The 21,310-nt window shown below is 50.7% G+C and overlaps 1 protein-coding gene across 1 annotated transcript in view; it reads right to left on the bottom strand.

Annotated features, from left to right (window-relative positions):
• Nucleotides 1–21,310, bottom strand: part of Ryr3 (ryanodine receptor 3) — a 269,526-nt gene that overhangs the window by 239,469 nt on the left and 8,747 nt on the right. The window contains 1 exon segment of the mRNA XM_042687574.1: nt 7,782–7,889. Coding sequence (XP_042543508.1) covers nt 7,782–7,889 — 108 coding nt within the window.

The raw sequence follows: 21,310 nt of genomic DNA on the forward strand, positions 1-21,310 counted from the left end.
GTCACACAGGCACACACACTGCCGGTCTCCAAGGGGAGGTGTCAATGTTGGAACAAGCCAGTTCCACAAAGAAGAGGCAGCTCCCCCAAAGCTCAGCATGGGAGTCTCAAAGCTGGGGAGCTGAGGGGGTCTGGGGCCTTAGAAATTCACTCTGTGTGTTCTTTCCCTTGAACAGCTTCTACAGGGATGCGAGGAAATGTAAAATGTAAGAAGCTAGTCAGCCTTAGCGGTTACTCTTCATTGCTGGCATCTGATTGTTCTGTTGGCTTATTTTGGGAATATTGCATGAGAAAAAAAGAAATCAAACTAGCTTTTTCCATTTTTATTATGAACTCCAGCCCTGGGGAAGAGCAGAGCAGGAGCTGCATAATAACGCTGAAGAGGGGCAAAGCAACCTGCAGCGGGAGGCCACAGCCCTCCAGCTATCAGGAAGAAAGGAGAGACTTTGAAAACAACGCTCAGTGTTTTCAAGAGAAAAGAAGCTCGTTCACAGGCAGGCTAGTCCATTGCAAAGCAGTGAGAAGGGCTGCCTGGCCGGGGATTTCTACACAACCACCTCTCGGGCCACAAGACTAGAGTGTGTGGAGCAGCAGCGCTGCTGTCTGTTTGTAATTGCAGGGGCACGAAGAATGGAAATGTCCTGGTCACTTACAAGTGAAAGGCCCCGTTCATCACAAACACAGCTGAGTCGGCTTTCCATGCAAATGTGTACAAAAGTGAGTAGCATACCCATTCCGACAGGTCACTGAGCTGGCAAACTCAAAGCAAAACAGTGAGTGGGTGTTTTAGTGTGAACAAGTCTTGCAGTAAGATTTCAGCTTATTCAAGCAAACGACTGATGCTTTACTGCGGAGGAAAAACACCCTGAGACTGGTGGGCTGGGTTTCCTACCCGGTGAATAGCTCATCTTAGCTAGAAGCTAGAAATGGTAGTAAATGTCAAAGTTTGTGTTCACTTTTCTTCACAGTAACAGTGCTGACATCATCAAGAAACTATCAGCAATCCACACATTGTAGCCTAAATGTGACTGCAGTACTTTTGTTTTTTGCTGGTTCTGAACTCTGGGCCTGGGCGCTGTCCTTGAGCTTCTTAGGCTCAAGGCTAGTGTTCTGCCACTGGGACCACAGCACCACTTCTGGCTTTTTCTGAGTAGTTTACACTCCAGTAAACAGAGTCTCACAGCTGGACTGGCTTCAAACTGCAATCCTCAGATCTCAGCTTTCTGAGTAGCTAGGATTACAGCTGTGAGCCACTGGTGCCCGGCCCGCAGTACTCTTTGTAATCATTTAAAGAAGTTTTCCTGAGGAAAATGGTCAGTAATGGTCAGGTAATTTAGGATTTTTCTTAGAACTACTATAGCCAATCAACCAATCAATCCAGGATTTTCTTATATGAAAGAAGGTGCTTTCTCACCATAAACAAACATCTTCAACATGACAGATTTTAACTGAAAAAAATCATGCTATCAAAAGGTTAGTCTCAAACTGAAATGACTTATTCATATACAGATTTATAAAAATCAGCTGAGCAAGAAAATATTAAAATCTATTCCATCAGCATTAAATCCGAAAATTATAGCACAGTTTGGGAAGGGAGATGAAGGAGAAGGTTGAAAGATGTACATTCAATGAGACTTGGTACATGAAGCCGTAGTTTGGAGTCTTCTCACTTATAATATTTAATTTCTCCTACCTTTTCTCCTACATGAAGCTTTAAAGGAGAATCAGGTCTCAAACATAATAAAATTATATAATCAACACTTATTACTTTGGGGTTGCTATCCAGCATCAACTTTGGAACATTATGTCTACATCAAAGCAGGAAAAGAACAAATACATTTCCTCCTTAAGCAGGTACTTGACAGGAGTTGGGTGGCCAAGGGGGAAGGGGTGGACAGACCAAGAGAATAATGCAGTCAATGACACTGATCAAGTACATTATACCACAGACTGCTTCGTGAAATGGCATCCCTCTGGACAACTATGTAAAGATAGAAATAAGTGGAAAAATAACATAGTGGCAAGAAAATAAAATATCACAATGGAAAACAAGTTCGGGAAGGAGTGGGGCGGGAGGGATGGATGAAATGTGAACTGAACGCCTTTGTACAACTACTTCAAGATAATAATAAAACGGCCAACTCTTCAACATGAGCACTGCTGTGAGAAGCTGACGTTCCTGTAGCTACCGGGCAGCTCCAGGACCAACCAGGGGAAGCGAGTGGTAGCACTTCCCTTTCTAACCCGGAGTCTCACAAGGAAGGGGTTTGCACCTCAGTGTCTTCTTTTTGAGCACCTGGAGTCTGCGTGGGCTTCCCTGGCTACATCGTAGTCGGAGGCAGTGTCAGGACCAAGCCTAATCTTGGTACCTAGTTCTGTCACCAGAGAAACCTAGAGTTATATATGTATGCCTTACCCCAGTCTCGCTCCCTCCTCATTCCCATGCCCAAGTAATTTCCCATTCAGGATTATCTTTCTGACATTTAGAAAGAGAAGACACAGCCCTCCAGTTGAAAGACTAAACGTAGAAGATAGGCCATTCCTGCCTCCTCTGCTGGGTCATAGAAATGCTTGTGGAGGACAGACAGATTCTCTTAGCTGTCTTCATTTAATATATCATATTTTAACATATAACGCCAAGTGTGCATATAAACACGTGTATATGCACATACATATACATAAATACATGTGTATTTCATCTGTTATTTTTAAAGGTCTGACACACATGAATTCAACTTCAGAGAGAACCAGAGCCCTTATCAGTTGGCAATTGCATTAATCAAGGTCTTTTGTTCTAGAAGTGTGATGCTAGCTCATGTCAGATCCATTTGGAGCCGCATGGCTCTAAGCCTCAGAGGCACCTGGTCACGAACAAGAAGCCCTGCTTCCTGTGAGGCTCAGTGGGGTCCCTGAGGGCTGCGATGGCAGCCGTGGACCGGAGGCGAACACGGAATATGCCAGGAGCTCAGGCAACTGTCATGAATTTAGAAGATGCGGAAGCAGAGGTGCAGAAAGGAGAAATGACTTGTCCTAGCGGTCACCTGGCCCAGCACCGGCTGCACCAGAATGTCTTCCTGACTCCCAGGAGAGCTGTTCTCGGTATGAATGCTACTTGCTCTAATGGCGCTATGGAGCGTGAGGCCTGAAGGGGGAAGGGTGGCATCCCTCTGGCCCTCCAACATGCCAAAGACTCACGTACATTTATAGCATAGACCCAGCCAACCAAAAATGCAGAAATACTTCCATTTTTAGGTGTAAGCGTTTCACTACCAACCCCAACCATAAAATTGGCCACAGTTGCAGCACCCCTCCTGGTAACTGGACGTGAGTAGACGGGGTTCAGCTGGCGTAGGCTCCCGGCGCTGAGCCCCCTGCCCTGGGGCCAGTCTCCCACTTTCCTCCCCCTTCCGTGGAAATCTACTTCCCAGGAGCCCCGGGCTGAAGCTAAGGGCATTTCAATAATCATTAAAGAGAAACCTCTCTGCTGTTAAACTTGGCTAGATACCTTTGTTTTCTCTGCTGGCAAGAGAAATTGCTGCAGAATAGTAAAATCCTGTAAAAAGACCGTCCACTCATCACACGAGCCCACAAACAACTGAAGTCATTAAAAAAAAATCTAGTTGCAAAACAGAAGTGAACGGAAACAGCACACAAGGGCTCATTTATGACTAGAAGGAAAGAGATTATACTCTTCAAAGCATCTCATTTGGTTACAGTCACAATCAGCAAGACAAAGTAATACTTATTTAAAAGCAGCAAATGGCTATTGCCAAGCAGAATGGTACGGCATGTCAGGTGGGCAGCATTCTGCTCACAGACCCCAGGTTCTCTGGAGAACCGTTAGGTCTGTCATTAACTGGCTGCCTCCTTTATTTTTCCTTTTTCTTCTCTGCTGAATATAGACATCCAGAATTAAGTAGGACCAGTAAATATGCAAACTGGTCACTTCAGAAAAGCAAAAACAATCAGCCTTAGAGGTTATACAAAAACAGCATTTCTCACACTAAAACTGAGAGTCCAGACGGACAGTGAGAGGATTCCACAATTCCAAGAGGGTTCTAGTGCTGCAAACTCTTGTCCAGGCAACTGCTTTGCAGGGCTATGAATAACCAAGTAATAACAAATTTGAGGGTCCAATAATCATCTACGCTCCGTGTCTTTCCTCTCAAGTCCTCCTTCTATGCTAAGATCTCCAGTGAGTAATAATAGTAAGTGTGTCAAAATTGTAACTATTGGGCCAGGTTTTTCTTTGGTAAAACAGCACAGAAAGGTAATACAATACACAGGAAATTTCAGAGTTTGATTTTACATGGTATTCATTATTATTCAGTAAAAATGTTATATATCATTTATTTTGGGTTTGAGTCTTCAAAAACATTTTCCCAATTAAGGTTTAATGTATTAGTATCTCAGTATTGTATAGTTGCCCCTTGAAAAATACAGTCACGTTGAATGTGTGCTATAAGATGGCTGGTGGCTAACGTAGGGCTGGTTTAAATGGGCTAAAACTGAGAGGTAAATATCATTAAGTTAGTCTAGCATTCTATTTAAAAAGCGATTGCTTATTCCTCTTTACTGCAAGCCAAGTTATTATTTAAGACTGTTAAGTTCTTTGCAACAAAGAAGTTTACTTTCTCACCTCCAAACCAGCAAACAAGTGACGGAGGCTTGTGCAATGCACTTGTTGGGCACGGCAGAGAGCATCCAGTGAACTAGCATCTCTAGCTTCCTTCCATTGTGTCTGTGAGGGGCTGTAAGGAGCCGGGTCTAGCAGCTCCCATTTGGCACTGAAAGGGGTGCTGTTTTCAGTCAGCCAGATCTCCCCACGTTTTCTGTTTATGAGGAGTCTGGGTAAATGGTGAGCAACTTAAATTTTTGTTTCACTAAGCTAGAAATGCTTAAGGACACATGGAAAACATGGGATAGCCAGGTCAGTGCAGAGAAGGGGACATGGACCTAGTTGAGGTGGACAACAAATGAGCAATAACCTCACCCGAATCAACGCTCTAAGGAGCAGTTCTCCCTAGGAGGCTGACTGATACGGCTCATTGCTCTCCATCAAGAATAAAGAACTACAAACCTTTGGTATTTAAGATCCTGGAGATCTAATTAAACATTCTAATTTTATAACGTGATGGCCCCAAGGGATTAGAAGAATTGACCAAGATGTAAACGTGGATCCTACTGATTCTAATGTCACGGTCTCTTCTAAGACCACAAGCAAGACTCGTGTGGACTGTGCATGACTTCAGTCAGGTACAATGAACTGTGCCGTGCAAGGAGCTCGCCACCCGGGCTCCACACGCTCCAGGGCAGAAGATGGGAAGTAAAACTGGCCATTGCTGCAGGGCCACGGGAACAGGGTGGGGAGGGACCGGTCTGCTCCAAGGCAACACAGGCAGGGCAGGCGGGGGTCTTCTCAGCTGTCTAATATCTAAACTGGTTCCTTGAAGGGTGAGGAGGGATAGGAGGAGGAAGAGGAGGAGGAGGAGGAGGAGGAGGAGGGGGAGGAGAAGGGGGAGGAGGAGGAGGAGGGGAGGAGGAGGGGAGGAGGAGGGGAGGAGGAGGAAGAGGAGGAGGAGGAAGAGGGGAGGAGGAGGAGGAGGAAGGGGAGGAGGAAAAGGGGAGGAGGAGGAGGAGGGGAGGAGGAGGGGGAGGGGGAGGAGGAGGGGAGGAGGGGAGGAGGAGGGGAGGAGGAGGGGAGGAGGAGGAGGAAGAAGAGGGGAGGAGGAGGAGGAGGGGGAGGAGGAGGGGAGGAGGAGGAGGAGGGGAGGAGGAGGAAGAGGAAGAGGAAGAGGAGGAGGAAGAGGAGGAGGAAGAGGAGGAGGAGGGGGAGGAGGAGGAAGAGGAGGAGGAGGAGGGGGAGGAGGAGGAGGAGGAGGAGGGGGAGGAGGGGGAGGAGGGGGAGGAGGAGGAGGAGGGGAGGAGGAGGAGGAGGGGGAGGAGGAGGAGGAGGGGGAGGAGGAGGAGGAGGAAGAGGAGGAGGAAGAGGAGGAGGAGGAGGAGGAAGAGGAGGAGGAAGAGGAGGAGGAGGGGGAGGAGGAGGAGGGGGAGGAGGAGGAGGAGGAAGAGAAGGAGGAGGAGGAGGGGGAGGAGGAGGAGGAGGGGGAGGAGGAGGAAGAGGAGGAGGGGGGAGGGGGAGGGGGAGGGGGAGGAGGGGGAGGAGGAAGAGGAGGAAGAGGAGGAGGAGGAGGAGGAAGAGGATGAGGAGGAGGAGGAAGAGGAGGAGGAGGAGGAGGAGGAGGGGGAGGAGAAGGGGGAGGAGGAGGAGGAGGGGAGGAGGAGGGGAGGAGGAGGGGAGGAGGAGGGGAGGAGGAAGAGGAGGAGGAAGAGGAAGAGGAGGAGGAAGAGGAAGAGGAGGAGGAAGAGGAGGAGGAGGAGGAGGAAGAGGAGGAGGAGGAGGAGGAGGAAGAGGAGGAGGAGGAGGAAGAGGAGGAGAAGAGGAGGAGGAGGAGGAGGAGGAGGAGGGGAGGAGGAGGAAGAGGAGGAGGAGGAGGAAGAGGAGGAGGAAGAGGATGAGGAGGAGGAGGAGGAGGAGGAGGAGGAGGGGAGGAGGAGGAAGAGGAGGAGGAGGGGAGGAGGAGGAGGGGAGGAGGAGGGGAGGAGGAGGAGGAGGAGGAGGAGGAGGAGGAGAGGAGGAGGAGGAGGAGGAGGAGGAGGAGGAAGAGGAAGAAACAGCTAATAGACAGGATCAAAGGCAAAAACAACACCCCTAGAGTGTTCCAGGGAGAGGAATTGAGTGTGGGGTCATGGAGAGCTTGGCGGGTGTGCTTAGCCACAGGGAAGTGCGCAGGGCTTGCAATTCTTCTCCAGGGCAAGGGGAGAAAGGGGAGCGTAGCGCTTGGATCTGCACTCTGAGATGGGGAGGGTTAATGCAGAGGAAGGCAGAGCAGGGACGGTGGCCGCATTATCCGAGAGGGGACAGACGGCTGATGGAGATGTGAGGGAAGCGAAGAAGAAATGGACCTGCCGCGTTCTGTGATGTAACAGATAGGAGTGCGGGCCACTAGGGAAGAGAAGAATCAAGGCCACTCTGAACTATCTGGACAAGGTCCTTCTGCAGGACCTTCTGAACCGGGAGATGGCGCGCACGCACTCACACGCGGCTCTGTGTTTGCTCATCCTCGGTGAAGCTGCTGACCTGGGGAGGGGTCAAAGCCTGTACAGGAGCTCCTGTCTGCCTGCTGTGAGTCATAACGCCATGCTTCAGGCTCAGGTACTCAGCCTCTCTGTGCTCCTTCACGGATTGGGGCTAAAAGAGGACAGAGGTCAGTGCCCTCTACACAGGCAGTGTTAGTGATGGGCTTTTCTATATTCCAGGGGAAGCTGCCATTCCAAAGGAGCGGGGTCAGTGTGGCTAAGCGGAACCAAGTTCAGCCGGGCGCCGGTGGCTCACGCCTGTCATCCTACCTACTTAGGAGGCTGAGATCTGAGGATCGCGGTTCAAAGCAAGTCAGGGCAGGAAAGTCTGAGACTCTTATCTCCAATTAACCACCAGAAAACCAGAAGTGGCGCTGTGGCTCAAGTGGTAGAGCGCTCGCCTTGAGCTGAAGAGCTGAGGGACAGTGCCCAGGCCCAGAGTTCAAGACCCACGATGGACCCACACCCCCCCCCCAGAAAAAAAAGAGGACCCAAATTCAGGAAGAAGATTTACTACCTCTATATGATTGCCTCAAAGATCCTAAGGCTTCCCTGGTCCAGAGTGGAGGGATGAAATGCAGACTGTGCTTCGGATGTGTGCTGCGCCCCGTTTCAAACCCACAGTGCCATGCAGGGACTCACCCCTTCACCGCCATCTTCCCCTGTGCTGGCTAGCATCTCCTGCAGGGCTCTGACGGACAGGGACTGCTCCAGCACGAAACTGCAGACGCAGAGATCTGGCGGAATGTACTGCGGAAACAAAACAGAGTGAGGAGGCCTGCTTACTCCAGCCAGGGAGCAGTCAGGCACAGCATTTCAAAGGCATGACCCAAAACGACACTGGACACATGAATTCGCATGCAAAAAGACGGCTTTCTTTTGTTCGTGATGAGACAGGGTTTACGCTGGATTCTGAAGGATGGGAAGAGGCCAGCCTCAAGGCTGAGGGAACACGTAACCAGGAAAGTGTGCAGCAACTCGAGTGCAGGCTGGCTCGGGTGCGCTTGTGTCTGAGGGATGGGGAAAGACAGGTTCATCTGGACCTGGATCTACGGGACAAGGGAGGGGAGACTCAGCAGCAGCTGTGGTACAGTGGGCCCAAAGAAGACCACTACTGGATCTCATTCATAATTACTGTGAAGAGCAGTGTCCAGACCAGGATGGGCTCTAGACTACAGTGATCAAGCAGGGAATCTGCTTATCTGATAAGGACCTGGACATCCGTGTAAAAAGAGGCAGCAGAGAAGGTTAAAAGCTCTGAACAAAGACATTTCCAGATAAGAACTGCCAATCCCTGTAATAACCCGTTAGGATCAGCAGTAGTTGGTTAGCACTATGACACTTTGGCCTGTTCTAGAACAGTTCTCAACAGTGCAAGAAAGACTGGACTAGTAACAGTTCGCAGAGGACTTTCTCTTTACATATATTAACTTACTTCTTAGATGCACCCAATGAGACAGTGCCTCTTCATGTTCTAGTTTTTATCCAAGGATACCAAGACCCAGAGAATTTAGGCCGCCTGCCTCCAGGTATTATATCTGGCCAATTGAGACTCGTATCTAGGTAGCCTGTCTCCAGAAGTCATGCCCCTAAAGATACAGTGCTCCCGCTACTAATGAAAACAGGAAAGATTTTTCTCACAGCTAGAGTGCCCTATCGCTGCTAATTATAAGTGTATTTATGTAAATGCTAGATACTGAGGAAGGCACAAAGGAACAAAATCTTTTCTCCTCAGGAATTTACAGTCCAGTGCCCTGCTGTGCAGTCTTCTTTGGGAATACAGCATGTGGTCATCTTGAATACCAATCCTTCGGCAGAACACTAACACCACGAGAGTAACAGGGAGGAGAGACGCAGGCCAGCGTCTCTGACAGCTATCTCAAACTTCCAGGCAGGTAGCGCTGTCTCCACGGAGCTTGGATTTAAAGCTGGCCTGTTACAAAGACTCAGATAGCTTTCTGACAAGTGTTTTCATTTAAAAACAAAGATAAAGAATTAGTTATCTTTAAATTCCCTTTTATGTCCAAGTATGTGTACGTATTTCAACGCCTCTGAAATTCAATGTCCTCAAAATTAAGAGAGGTCCCGCCTTACTGTGGGTTTTGGACCTTCCTACAATTTTACGTTATTAAAGCTCTTTATTGAAGTATTAATCCAGGAACAAGCAATCAGCAGCTTACATTTTCAAGTACTTTTCTACGAAGGTCTTCAGTGAGTGGGTTTCTATTTAAATACTTTCTACTCGAGGTCTCTTATAGTCAACGGCTCTAGAATTCTTGCTGTACAGGACTGTCCTACAATTCATGTTATGAAAACAACTTATCCAAAGACCACAAGGAGGACACGGCTTCTTTTGTGTTCCTCTTTCTTATTCACAAGGTCTGCTGTCTCCTGTGTGTAAGACTTGGTGGTGCGGGGCAGGGCCTCGTACACAGGAAGCGCTTTCAGGACGCAGGTGGCATCGTTCCAGGAGCACACGGATACAGGATGAGCATGTCTCTGAGGAGCCTCTGCCGTAAACACACACCGTCCCGCGCAGACGCCCCAGGCATGGAACCACCTCGGGAGGTGCATCCATGCCCATCACTCTCAGCCAGCAGACGTCCTGGAAGCCAGGGTCTCCTCCTCCGTCACCGCGCCTGGTGTGGAGACTGTCCACTGGGGAGCACCCGCAGCTGAGGCTGGCTCTGGACTCATCAGTCATTTCTGCACCATGTGAACGTTCACAGGAAAGCAGGCGTGTTCCCTTGAAGACAGAAGCCTTTGCAGCTGCATGTGTAAGAGGCCTGCCCTGCGTGTGACCACGCCCAGACCCGCATGCTGGCCTCCCCACGTCCAGACCTGCGTCCAGACCCGCACTGTCCCCCAGCGCCCAGACCCATGCCCAGACCTGTGCTGTCCTCCCCGCGCCCAGACCCACGCCCAGACCCGCACTGTCCCCCAGCGCCCAGACCCACACTGTCCCCCAGCGCCCAGACCCGCACTGTCCCCCAGCGCCCAGACCCGCACTGTCCCCCAGCGCCCAGACCCGCACTGTCCCCCAGCGCCCAGACCCGCGCTGTCCTCCCCGCGCCCAGACCCGCACTGTCCCCCAGCGCCCAGACCCACACTGTCCCCCAGCGCCCAGACCCGCGCCCAGATCCGCACTGTCCCCCAGCGCCCAGACCCGCGCCCAGACCCGCACTGTCCCCCAGCGCCCAGACCCGCGCCCAGACCCGCACTGTCCCCCAGCACCCAGACCCGCGCTGTCCTCCCCGCACCCAGACCCGCGCCCAGACCCGCACTGTCCCCCAGCGCCCAGACCCGCGCTGTCCTCCCCCGCGCCCAGACCCGCGCCCAGACCCGCACTGTCCCCCAGCACCCAGACCCGCACTGTCCCCCAGCGCCCAGACCCGCACTGTCCCCCAGCGCCCAGACCCACGCCCAGACCCGCGCTGCCCTCCCCGCGTCCGGTGTGGTGGGAGAAAGGGCTGGCACTCTCCTTATTTTGGCCATCGTATTGGTCCCCTGGATGGTGGACTGCCGTGGCACTCCACAATAGTAGCTCTTCCTCTCTCCAGGCTTTCCAATCCCGAGGAAGGCCAATCTGACGGGTATGTGCACAGCTGGGCAGCGACCCGGCCGACCTGATGGGTATGTGTGTGCACAGCTGGGCAGCGACCCGGCCGATCTGACGGGTATGTACACAGCTGGGCAGCGACCCGGCCGACCTGATGGGTGTGTGCACAGCTGGGCAGCGACCCGGCCGATCTGACGGGTACGTGTGCACAGCTGGGCAGCGACCCGGCCGATCTGACGGGTACGTGTGCACAGCTGGGCAGCGACCCGGCCGACCTGATGGTTACGTGCAAAGCTGGGCAGCGACCCGGCCGACCTGATGGTTACGTACACAGCTGGGCAGCGACCTGGCCGATCTGACGGGTATGTGCACACAGCTGGGCAGCGACCCGGCTGACCTGACGGGTGTGTACACAGCTGGGCAGCGACCCGGCCGACCTGACGGGTACGTGCACAGCTGGGCAGCGACCCGGCCGACCTGACGGGTACGTGCACAGCTGGGCAGCGACCCGGCCGACCTGACGGTTACGTACACAGCTGGGCAGCGACCCGGCCGACCTGACGGTTACGTGCACAGCTGGGCAGCGACCCGGCCGACCTGACGGGTACGTACACAGCTGGGCAGCGACCCGGCTGACCTGACGGTTACGTGCACAGCTGGGCAGCGACCCGGCCGACCTGACGGGTACGTACACAGCTGGGCAGTGACCGTCAAACGAGGAGAGTGGCTGGCAGTGTGTCTCCTCACCTTCGTATGTGGTCCCTGTCTGGTCTGTTTGAACTGGAGAGTACGGTCGTGGCTCCTTAACAGCACACAGAGCAGCGTCTGGCAGGGGCAGGAGGACGGGCAGCGGGGCGGCGTGGACAAGCACAGCTGTGCTGTGTGCATGGAGCGCGGGCCGTCCGGCCTGCGCCAGCCCCCGCCCTTCATTAAACTCCAAACCAGTTTGAACTCACACCTCCACACACCCGAAAGATGAGCCAAGGCCACGGGCCCATCGAAGCTCAGTTGCCTGCAGCCAAGAGAGCCCCAGGAGGCCGGCTGGCGGCCTCCGCTCTGGAGCCCTGCTCAGCCACTCTTCCTGGCCGGCGTGGGGCACGCTGCTGCTGACGCCCAGCACGGAGAGAAGGCTCTGCTGACATCTGCTCTGAAATAGCACCTCTTCACTCTCCCAGCTCAGAGAAGAATTTCATCTCCTACAGTGTCCTACAGAAATCCTTGAGATGCCAGAGCCCCGGGAAAGCCAGGAACTCGCTGTGAACACTGGATGTGGAAGTGATGGGCAAGGAACAGAATATAGCCAGGTTTCTACTGGATGGGAATTGAACTCAGCAAGACCAGACCACAGTGAGTATCAGAAAGAAACAGAGTGTTTATACTTGGAAACGGCCACAAGAGCCTCTCGTTGGGCCAAAGGAAGGTGTCAGGAGACTGTGAGGCATCCTGCGGTGTCTGCGGGGGCAGGCTGGCTGGGAGAGGAGGGCGAGGGGCAGGCTCTCCCAGCGTCCATCTGATTGACCTCACTTGTACTCAGGAACACAACCGCATGCACTGAGCACTGTCCTCGGTGCCCTGGGAACAACACAGACATGTTTTCTGTCTTTCAAGTCATGTCTAAGCTATGAGAAGAGACCTGTCATTGCCCAAGATTTTAAAAGAGACACAAATGTAGACACTGAATGCTGTACTAGGAGATCTGGGCCACCCGGCCCGTAGGGAGCCTCTTGGGCATCCTTGCGGGAGCCTGGCCTCAGGGGTGAGGATTTATCTTTGCCCAAGCAAGGACTGTGATGCATCATAAATGTAAGTGTATAGAGAGAGAGACATACGCATTTATAAAATGGTAAGATAGGAGAAGCATTCTTTCCATTGTCCGCATTATGTATAGTCTTCCCTTCCTTTTAAAATTCACTACTGGAACGCTATTTCCAAGTTATGGGCTCTACAGCAGGTCTGTCCCTGTCTGTGAAGGCTGTAGGCCTTTAGGATAACTTCTTCTATGACAGTGTGCCTATGATTATTTCACTTTGTTACTGATCCTATATTGCGCCTCATTTATAAATCTCTAGCCATGGGCACGAATGGACAGTAACAGTGTAGACAGAGCTCCATAGTAGCTGTCATTTCAGAATCCACTGGAGTTCTTGGGCAGTCAGTGCTACAAACGCATCAAACTAGCGTAGACTAGCAGCTAAGTCCTGTTCTCTGGGGTTCCAGCCAAACCAGGGCAGCAGCAGTGAAATGTTAAGTGTGTGCGTGTCAGAAACCTGAAGCCAGAATGTTGGAATAACTTAACTTTCCATCTGTATTTCACTTGTGACAGTGAATTAACAAGCTTTTAAAAAGGCTCTGTGCGTCGCTGGATTACAAGGAGGATTCTAGTCTATCAATGAGTCATTGACACACACTAAAGGAAGTGAGCTTCCTTCCTGGATCGCTAGGCCAGGAATGGTCACAAAGGAGCTGGAGAATTGTGACATAGCAGAACTCGGGGAAGCTGGGTTTTTTTGACCTGCCAACAGCAAGATGCCTCGAGAGACAATCTCTGAGTTTTCGAATCATCTAATGGAGGAGACCGTTGCTATAATTCCCTCTGCGGTGATGCGGCTATGGTTAGTCACCTACAGGCTCTGACACTGGAGATGTGGAGAGAGGTGAGGGGCTCTGAGAGCTGGAGGCCAGTGCGTGGGGCCGCCTGCAGGAAGGGGAGCGCTACCACAGTCCCCTGAGCCCTCAGGAGGGGAGCGCACCGGCCCTCCTGTGGGAAGGGGAGCACAGGGCCTCCTGTGGGAAGGGGAGCACAGGGCCTCCTGTGGGAAGGGGAGCACAGGGCCTCCTGTGGGAAGGGGAGCACCGGCCCTCCTGTGGGAAGGGGAGCACAGGGCCTCCTGTGGGAAGTGCTACCACAGTCCCCTGAGCCCTCAGGAGGGGAGTGCACCGGCCCTCCTGTGGGAAGTGCTACCACAGTCCCCTGAGTCCTCAGGAGGGGAGCGCACCGGCCCTCCTGTGGGAAGTGCTACCACAGTCCCCTGAGCCCTCAGGAGGGGAGCGCACCGGCCCTCCTGTGGGAAGTGCTACCACAGCCCCCTGAGTCCTCAGGGCTCCCACAAAGTGGGCTGTCACAAAGCCCACGGCTGACCTCTCTCTGTCTCTGGCTTCCGGCCTTACCATGTGGCCTCCCCTGTGTACGAGCTGCTGCTTGGGCCCCAGACTGGAGGCCCTGATCAGAGCCAGATCCATGTGCTTGTCCAATCTTATCATTTCAGTTCATTTCCCCAGACTCTGAGCCAAATAATCCTCTAACAACGAAGACGGACTCACCCACCCTCCACACGCTCTATTGTCTAGTCAGGGAATAAATGTGTATTTGCTGCTATCACTCTACATTTCAAAAGTTGTGTAGATAAAGTCCTTCTCCCTCCCCTTCCTCCCCTCCCTTTCCCTCCCCCTCCCCCTCCCCCTCTCTCTCTGCCTCCCCCCCCTTCCTCTCTGTCTCTCTGTCTGTCTCTCTCTGTCTGCTGGTGAGAGGCAGAGCAGGCCTCATTCCCCCAGGCCTGGCTTCTACATGTACTGTGTCTGTTACATTATATCACGCTGCGTCAAACAAGACCAAAACATCTCTCCCCAGGATGGCTCAATGTAGTCCATCTCAAAGACATGGTTGGAAAGACGTTCAAGCTCCCGGGTAGGAAATAAGAATTCTCTATGGCAGAAAAGTGGCCGGATCAACTAGGCCCCTTAAGGCTCCAGTGGAGCTGTGGGACTTGTGTGCCGCCATGTCTCATGGAGGGCCTCGGCACACCTGGAGGTGCGTGTTAGGGATTTGGAAGCGCTGAGCACTGCGTACGCATGATCTCACTCACAGCAGACAGGAGCGCATGAAGTCCTTCCAATCAACGGTTCATACCACATACAATCACAGAACTCGGCTTGTACTTTGGAGCAGAACCTGTCACTAACCAAACTAAGACTCCACACCAACCAGACTTTATTTAAATATTTATGCAGTAAAGTGCTTTGCAAACCTATTTTTTTTTATCATCTTTCAAAAGTCGTTGATAGGATATAATAAAAATTATATAGTAGATATTTAAAGCAGAAATTGTTGCTCAGTATATGGATTTCTCCATAAACAATTACAAATTTTACAATCCTATCAGAAGTCTGCTGAGATAGAGAGAAATTTAACAAAACTTACACGAGCTATTAAAGATGAGTGGAATCTCGATCTCTCCTGTGTGTGTGTGCACACACACACACATTAACTCTAAAACTAAACTATATAACTCTTTATAAACTATAAATACTGTATCTTACTGAAGAGTTTGTTATGTAATGGACACAACACTGCCACCTAGAAGCAAGAGACCCAAATTGTAGGACAAATACCTTTGACAAATTCTTGCAGAGAAAGGCCAGCCTAACCAGACACATTGACCTCGATTTACACATCCATTGAAGTCTATCCTCTCCTAGGGAGCATGCTTATTAATTCTAGCAAGAGTGAATCTTATAACATCAATTGTTCTTTTGCTAATACTCGGGGATTTTTCACAAAAGCCAACACAAATACTAGCTTCTTCTTGGAGTACTAATATAAAACCATCATGGATCCAAGAATCTCCTGGGTAAGACTGCTAAAATTTCCACTCTTCTGGTAACCTCTTCTGGTGGTGTCCTTTAAAGTATCAGCCTGGTGACTTTCAGGTAGGATGTGTCAGACACCCGACTGATCCAAGTAGGTTTCTCATTCTAGAACCTTCTTTAAATAATTTACAAAAGCACAGATTTTATTTCAAATGAGTAACCTGGTCATTCAGATCTGCTTGATGGCTGTTCCTGTGATCTTGCCTGACAAGGCCCCAACTGAAAGTACACCGATATTCTCTGGATAGCTACATTCTTCCGAGTATCAGTTAACTTTGGCGTACTTAGGAGACTGTTACCAACAGCCTGGTGTGCTTTAAAATGAAGAGGGGCTGGCCAAAGAACTGCAGACAAAACTCCAGGCAGCTGGCATGTGAGATGCCTGCTGGGAAGACGCACAGGAGACAGGCTGGATGGCCGATCTGGCTTCCACTGAGCCCATCTTCTCTGTCTTCCCAGCGGTATGTAGTCGGCATGCTAAGTAAGTGAGGCGCTAGGAAGAAACAGGCACACCTAGGAAAGCAAGCTGTGGAAGAAAACGCGCCTGAGACCCTGGCTGTTATACGCTCCTAAATGCACAAAAAGATGTAGCTGCGCGTGGTATCGAGCTACGGCCTAGTGAGCAGCGCACACCCTACACCAGCTCTGTGACACCTGACGGAACCTGTCGCTGGAATGCTCGCCATCCGTGGGCACTTCAGCGAGAAACCACGAGGCTATCGTTCTGAAGCGCAGCCACACCAGAAGAACGGACGGGGACCAGGACAGTGGCCACGCCAGGGAGGTGGGCCCCGCAGGAAGGGAGGCAGACTCAGCACAGGAAAGGAGGTTGCAGCTAGCGGGAAAGACGGAGACGGAGCAGAAGCTGCGTGGAGAGAAGGAAAGACATCTCAAGCACATGGCTGAGCTTGTCTTGGATCTGGTCTCGGTTTTAGTAGGAGGCACATCGACTAGCATTCACCTCCCACCTACGCCTTTGTTAAATGACCACCCTGCGGTCTTCCCTTTTATGTTAACATGGGTTTGATGCAGATTTGAGAAAACTCCGGGGCTAGAGGCATGGCTTATGTGGTAGAGCACCTGCCAGGCGGGCAAGAGTTCAAACTCCTGCACCAGACAAAAAAAAAGCAGCCACAGTGAGGCTTTTCTGTAATCAGGTGATTCTGCCTGCAGCGGCAGGGTGGCAGGACGTGAGTCGGGCCGTGCCTCTGCCTAGCAGGATGGGGAAGCGTCAGAGAAGCCTTGGAAGACTAGAGCGGCGTCGGCTGGAACCGAGGGCCACGGAGCGGCCTCCACACTCCCTCGGAGCTGCTTCCCACCGGCATCACCCGCCCTAGGCAGCGGCCACCCCCCCCCCCCCCCCCACGCCAGGTCCTCCTGGGCTGGAGCATCAGCTCCACAGGCTCACAGAGTCCTGAGCGGAAGTGAACACACACAAACCTCAGCAACAACAGCTTGCTTCTGAGTGTTTTGGATTTTATCCCATTTCCTCCTTCCCACTTGCAGACGGAGTCCAAGATCTAACACAGACATGCAGTTTTCCTTTTCTTGTTTCTCTTCTAGGTGGTATTTCTGCTTTGAGAGAGGTAAGCATATGACTATAAACTAAGTTCTGGCCTTTAAAAAAATTGGCAAGAGTTTATGAGCAGATATTAATAAAATCTGCAGTTTTAAAAAGCCTTTGTAAAAATAAGTGTTGTAAATATTTTTCTCGAACATGGATCTCTACACGAAAATGTCTATTCAATACTCCCCCTACATGCCTTGGTGAAGCTGTACTGCTTGATGTTTGCATGGGCACGCTGACATGCAACACTCACCACAGAACTTGAACATCACAGCCATCGGGCAGAGCCAGGGCCACTAGCACCAGCCACTTTGTAACAAGTGTCACTTGAGAAGAACAGAAACTCAGAGGCCTATCACCTGGGCTCAGATGGGGTCCAGGTACCATCTCACCAGGAAGGATGAAGCATGAGGGATGGATCACGATCAAAATGCTCATGGAAATGTGAAGTTAAAATCCCTGAGACATTATACCCAAGGCCTGAGCTGACTCTGACAAAACCCAAGGAAACTTGAGGAGTTTCAGCTGGACACACCTCAGAATCCTGAGCACAGAATCCCGTCAAATACTGCCACCGCCCACCCACATGAGGTCCCATGGCCGGGCCTGCACCATGAGTTCCCCTCCTCCGTTCTGCTCAGCATCTAACCCAGGTTCCTGAGAAGAATGGCAGGGGTGATGGAGTTCCACCATCCAGACAGACTTTCCTTTCTCCCTCCTGGCTAACCAGGCATTACGTCCACACAGACTGGCTGAGTTGATTGAGCCACACCAGAGAGGCCACATTCATTGTAGATGATGGTCATGCCACATCCCACAAAGCAAAGCCATTGCTCACTGTGGCCTGAGGACTCGGTGCAAACCCTACTTCAAATGAGCAGGCTGCTCTGAGTGGCGCTTGCCTGTTTGGTCCCAGAGAACAAGCCGACAATGAAAGCCATGTCTGGCTTCCTATTAGGCGTGCACATTTCGGGAAGAAGAGCATTCATTCATTACTATAGCAACTGGGAGCGCGCTTCAGTGGCTGACATTAGGGGAAATGGAAGGCGACACTAATGACCAAGGTCAGAGCTCGGCTCTGCTTCGTAATGACCCCGGAGCACCGGAGCCGTCCAGAACTTGGTCACCAAAGGCATCTGTCAGATCAGAAACAGGTGTGCCGAGGGAGCAGCTGCCAACACAGTCCTCACCTCATTTCTCAGAATGCGGGCCGTGGATCACGGGCGTGAGACTCAGCAGGAGTTTGTTAAAAAATAAATCAGATTTCATGGGACCTGAGTTGCTGGCCGGGCTTGTCTTCAAGGGTGAAGCACACCACACAACTTGCCAGGGAAATTTAGTGAGCATATCACAGTCTTTACATCAATGTAACGTGACCAGGAGAGGCCACAGAGGATTTCTCAAGAGCACCCTCAAACCCTCATCTTCCTTCACTGTGTTTTTACAAGGGCTTTATTTGTGACTGGAAGTTTTACTGCAGCTTTCTTGCATTCACTCACTCTCATGGCATGATTAAATTGCAAACACTCTGCATCCCCATGTAAAAGAGGTAACACTGTCTGAACCCAGATGCCACAGCTAAGGGGGCCATGATTCACATTTCAAGTCAAAAGAGACTTAAGAGGTGGGGTGGGGATCAATGACCCCACCGCCACCCCCATGCTGGCAGGCACAGTGCAGCGGAGCCCCCCAGCCCCAAGATGAGATCTGCTCTGCTTCCATTATCTCGGGGTGCACAGGGCTACGGCGGGGCCGAGGCAGAGATCCTCGATGAAATGGACCATGAGGTCAAGGGTTTTAATTGTTAACTACTCTTTAGCTGAAAGGCAGCTGTTTGGGAGAGCCGGAGAGACCTCACACCAGCGATCTCCTGTTGCCAAGGCCGTGGGAAAAGCTTAGTTGAGTTTACATGACATGGAAGGAAAATGACGATAAGTACCCACGGAGAAGGCAGCTGAATCCCAGACTGGCTACCCTGGAAACGCTTCCCAGCCCCTGGAACAGTTCAGATAAAAACAAAACGATTTCTCACAGAGTATTTTGAATGATTTAAAATCGCCTATTTTCTGCATGCTGGAAATTAAAAATATTCAAGGTATTATTTTAAAACGGTTAAATGAGTTTCCATCCACATAGTTTAAAACACGAATGCGCACATTACTGAAAAGAAACCAAGTTGTCAACCGAAATGTCTGAAAAAACTGCAAACATTTTATTTACAAAGTGCTCCATGTATGACAGATAGTATATCAGGCCTGCTCATTTTGTGTAACTTCTTACAGGGAAGTGGAGAGTGTCCAGTTTCCTTTGTAAGTAAACGTGTGAGTTGCGACTTAGGAATGCGCACACGTAGCTGGAACAGAAGGTCAGAACCATGACATCTCCCAGTTTTAAATACACTTGAAGAATAAAGTGTACTGGTGGTAAATGACCATAAACTCAGCCTTAGGAGTTTCAAGCTGGAAGCAGAGAAGGAGGAGGAAGAAGAAGAAAGACAGCAAATGTAATCAAGTTCTAATACAAATAAAAGCAACACATCATTTTCCTAGGTAAAAGAAGCAACTTGGAAAGAGACATTCTTCTAAGTGCAGAATAAAAGGCGCATTTTTGTGATCTAATTAGGAAGTTCAGGAGTTGGTGGAGAAATAAAAATACTGCTAATCGCGACCAAAATAGCAGTTATTAGGTCTGAAGAGCAAAGTATCAAGGCTGCAGGGGTGCCTGGTATGAATAAGACCTTCTCATAATTCACCTGAGGCCATTTTCCTGCTGTGAACAAGCAAGTGACAAATGAGCAGTAGAGCCATGGTGCTATTTTACACACTGAATAAATTCTTTGTGAAGATTCCTACCAGTAAGGTACAGATTGCCTTTAAATAAAAAGGGGCTGGCATTGCCTCCAGCAGAAGAGTTATCAGAACAGAGAAAGTAAGTCGCGTAGAAAGGAGGACAAGATGGATGAGGAGAGATCTCGGAGTTAAAAGGTTGGACTTTGATTCTTTCCCTTTGTAACTCTGGATCTTGCGAATGGCAAATGCATTAATAAACCTGACATGCACTGCCATTGACTTCCATGCTATTTCTCTGGATAGCTGTTTTCTCTTCCTATTTCTTGCTTAGAAATAGAAGATCAATGGGCTTCAATGAAAATAGAGGAGTGGGAGGAAAATTGCCTGAAAATTGGTTCAGGAGCTCGGAAGGTGGCTCGGAAGGAATGCTTGCCTTGCATGCATGAGGCCCTGGGTTCAGTTCCTCAGCACCACATAAGCAGAAAAAGCTGGAAGTGGCGCTGTGGCTCAAGTGGTAGAGCGCTCGCCTTGAGCTGAAGAGCTGAGAGACAGCACCCAGGCCCAGAGTTCAGGCCCCACAACCGACAAAAAAAAAAAGAAAGAAAAGAAAAGAAAAAAGCAATCTGTTCAATGGCTATAATGGGGAAAAACTGGAATGTGGAGTTGTGTATTTTGGAACATGAGCACGGTCAGGATCGTACCCCAATCCTCTGAGCTGATAAATCCACAGGTGACTGATATGACATGGGTTCGAATCCTGCCTACACACTAGCAGGAACAGTCCCTGGGCCAATCTAAACAACAACGCAGAGACCCCTCGGCTCCCGCCACATCCACTCCTGGGCAGCACAGTAACGGCACCCAGCATTTCTGCTCAACCTGGATGGACAGCAAAGTACGAGCCTGCACACAAGCACTCTGGAAGCTAAGAGAAACACGGAGTCATGGAGGATGCCTGCCAAGCCTCCATCTCCCGTGTTTTACCCCCTGCCCAGCATCCTTCCAAACACTGTAGGACTAAGCCTGCAGCCGCTACCACCTACAACTCGACTGCTTTACGCTTCCTCTTCCCTCTTCTTCCTTCAGCTCTTCTCCGCCAACTTCCTGATTCAGTTCCCTCTCTCTTCCAAACCTGCTAGGACGTCATCATGATGGAAGCGTTCTGTCATCCACCCCAACTTCTCCCAGTCCACATGACCCCCAGTTACAAAATGCTTGTTCTCTAGACCTCACTGAGCTCAGGCTTACGTGCGTCTTCGGCAAGTTCTCTACTTCTCCTTGTGTAAAATCTGCCTAGCAAGTACGCAGGCAATCTCCAAGCGGGGAAGGGAAGGGAAAGAGGGGAGGGGGAAGAGAGGAGAGACAGCGCTTCTGCAGAAAAAGATGTGCTAGAGAAGAGGATAAAAACGACTGCTACCTTTTCATAAAAATCAACAGGGAGGACAAATGAGAATGAGCAATCGTCTTCAGAGTGCTGAAAGAAAGCCAGGATCTTATATTCTGAGAATAAGGACAAAATATATATTTTGAGTGAAACAAAATCCAAGAGGGTTTATCTCTAGCAGAGCGGCATGGCTGAAAACACTAACATGTTCTTCAAGCTGAAGGA

Source organism: Dipodomys spectabilis, unplaced genomic scaffold (genome assembly GCF_019054845.1).
Source record: "Dipodomys spectabilis isolate Male_0828 unplaced genomic scaffold, ASM1905484v1 ptg000108l, whole genome shotgun sequence".
Lineage (NCBI taxonomy): Eukaryota > Metazoa > Chordata > Mammalia > Rodentia > Heteromyidae > Dipodomys > Dipodomys spectabilis.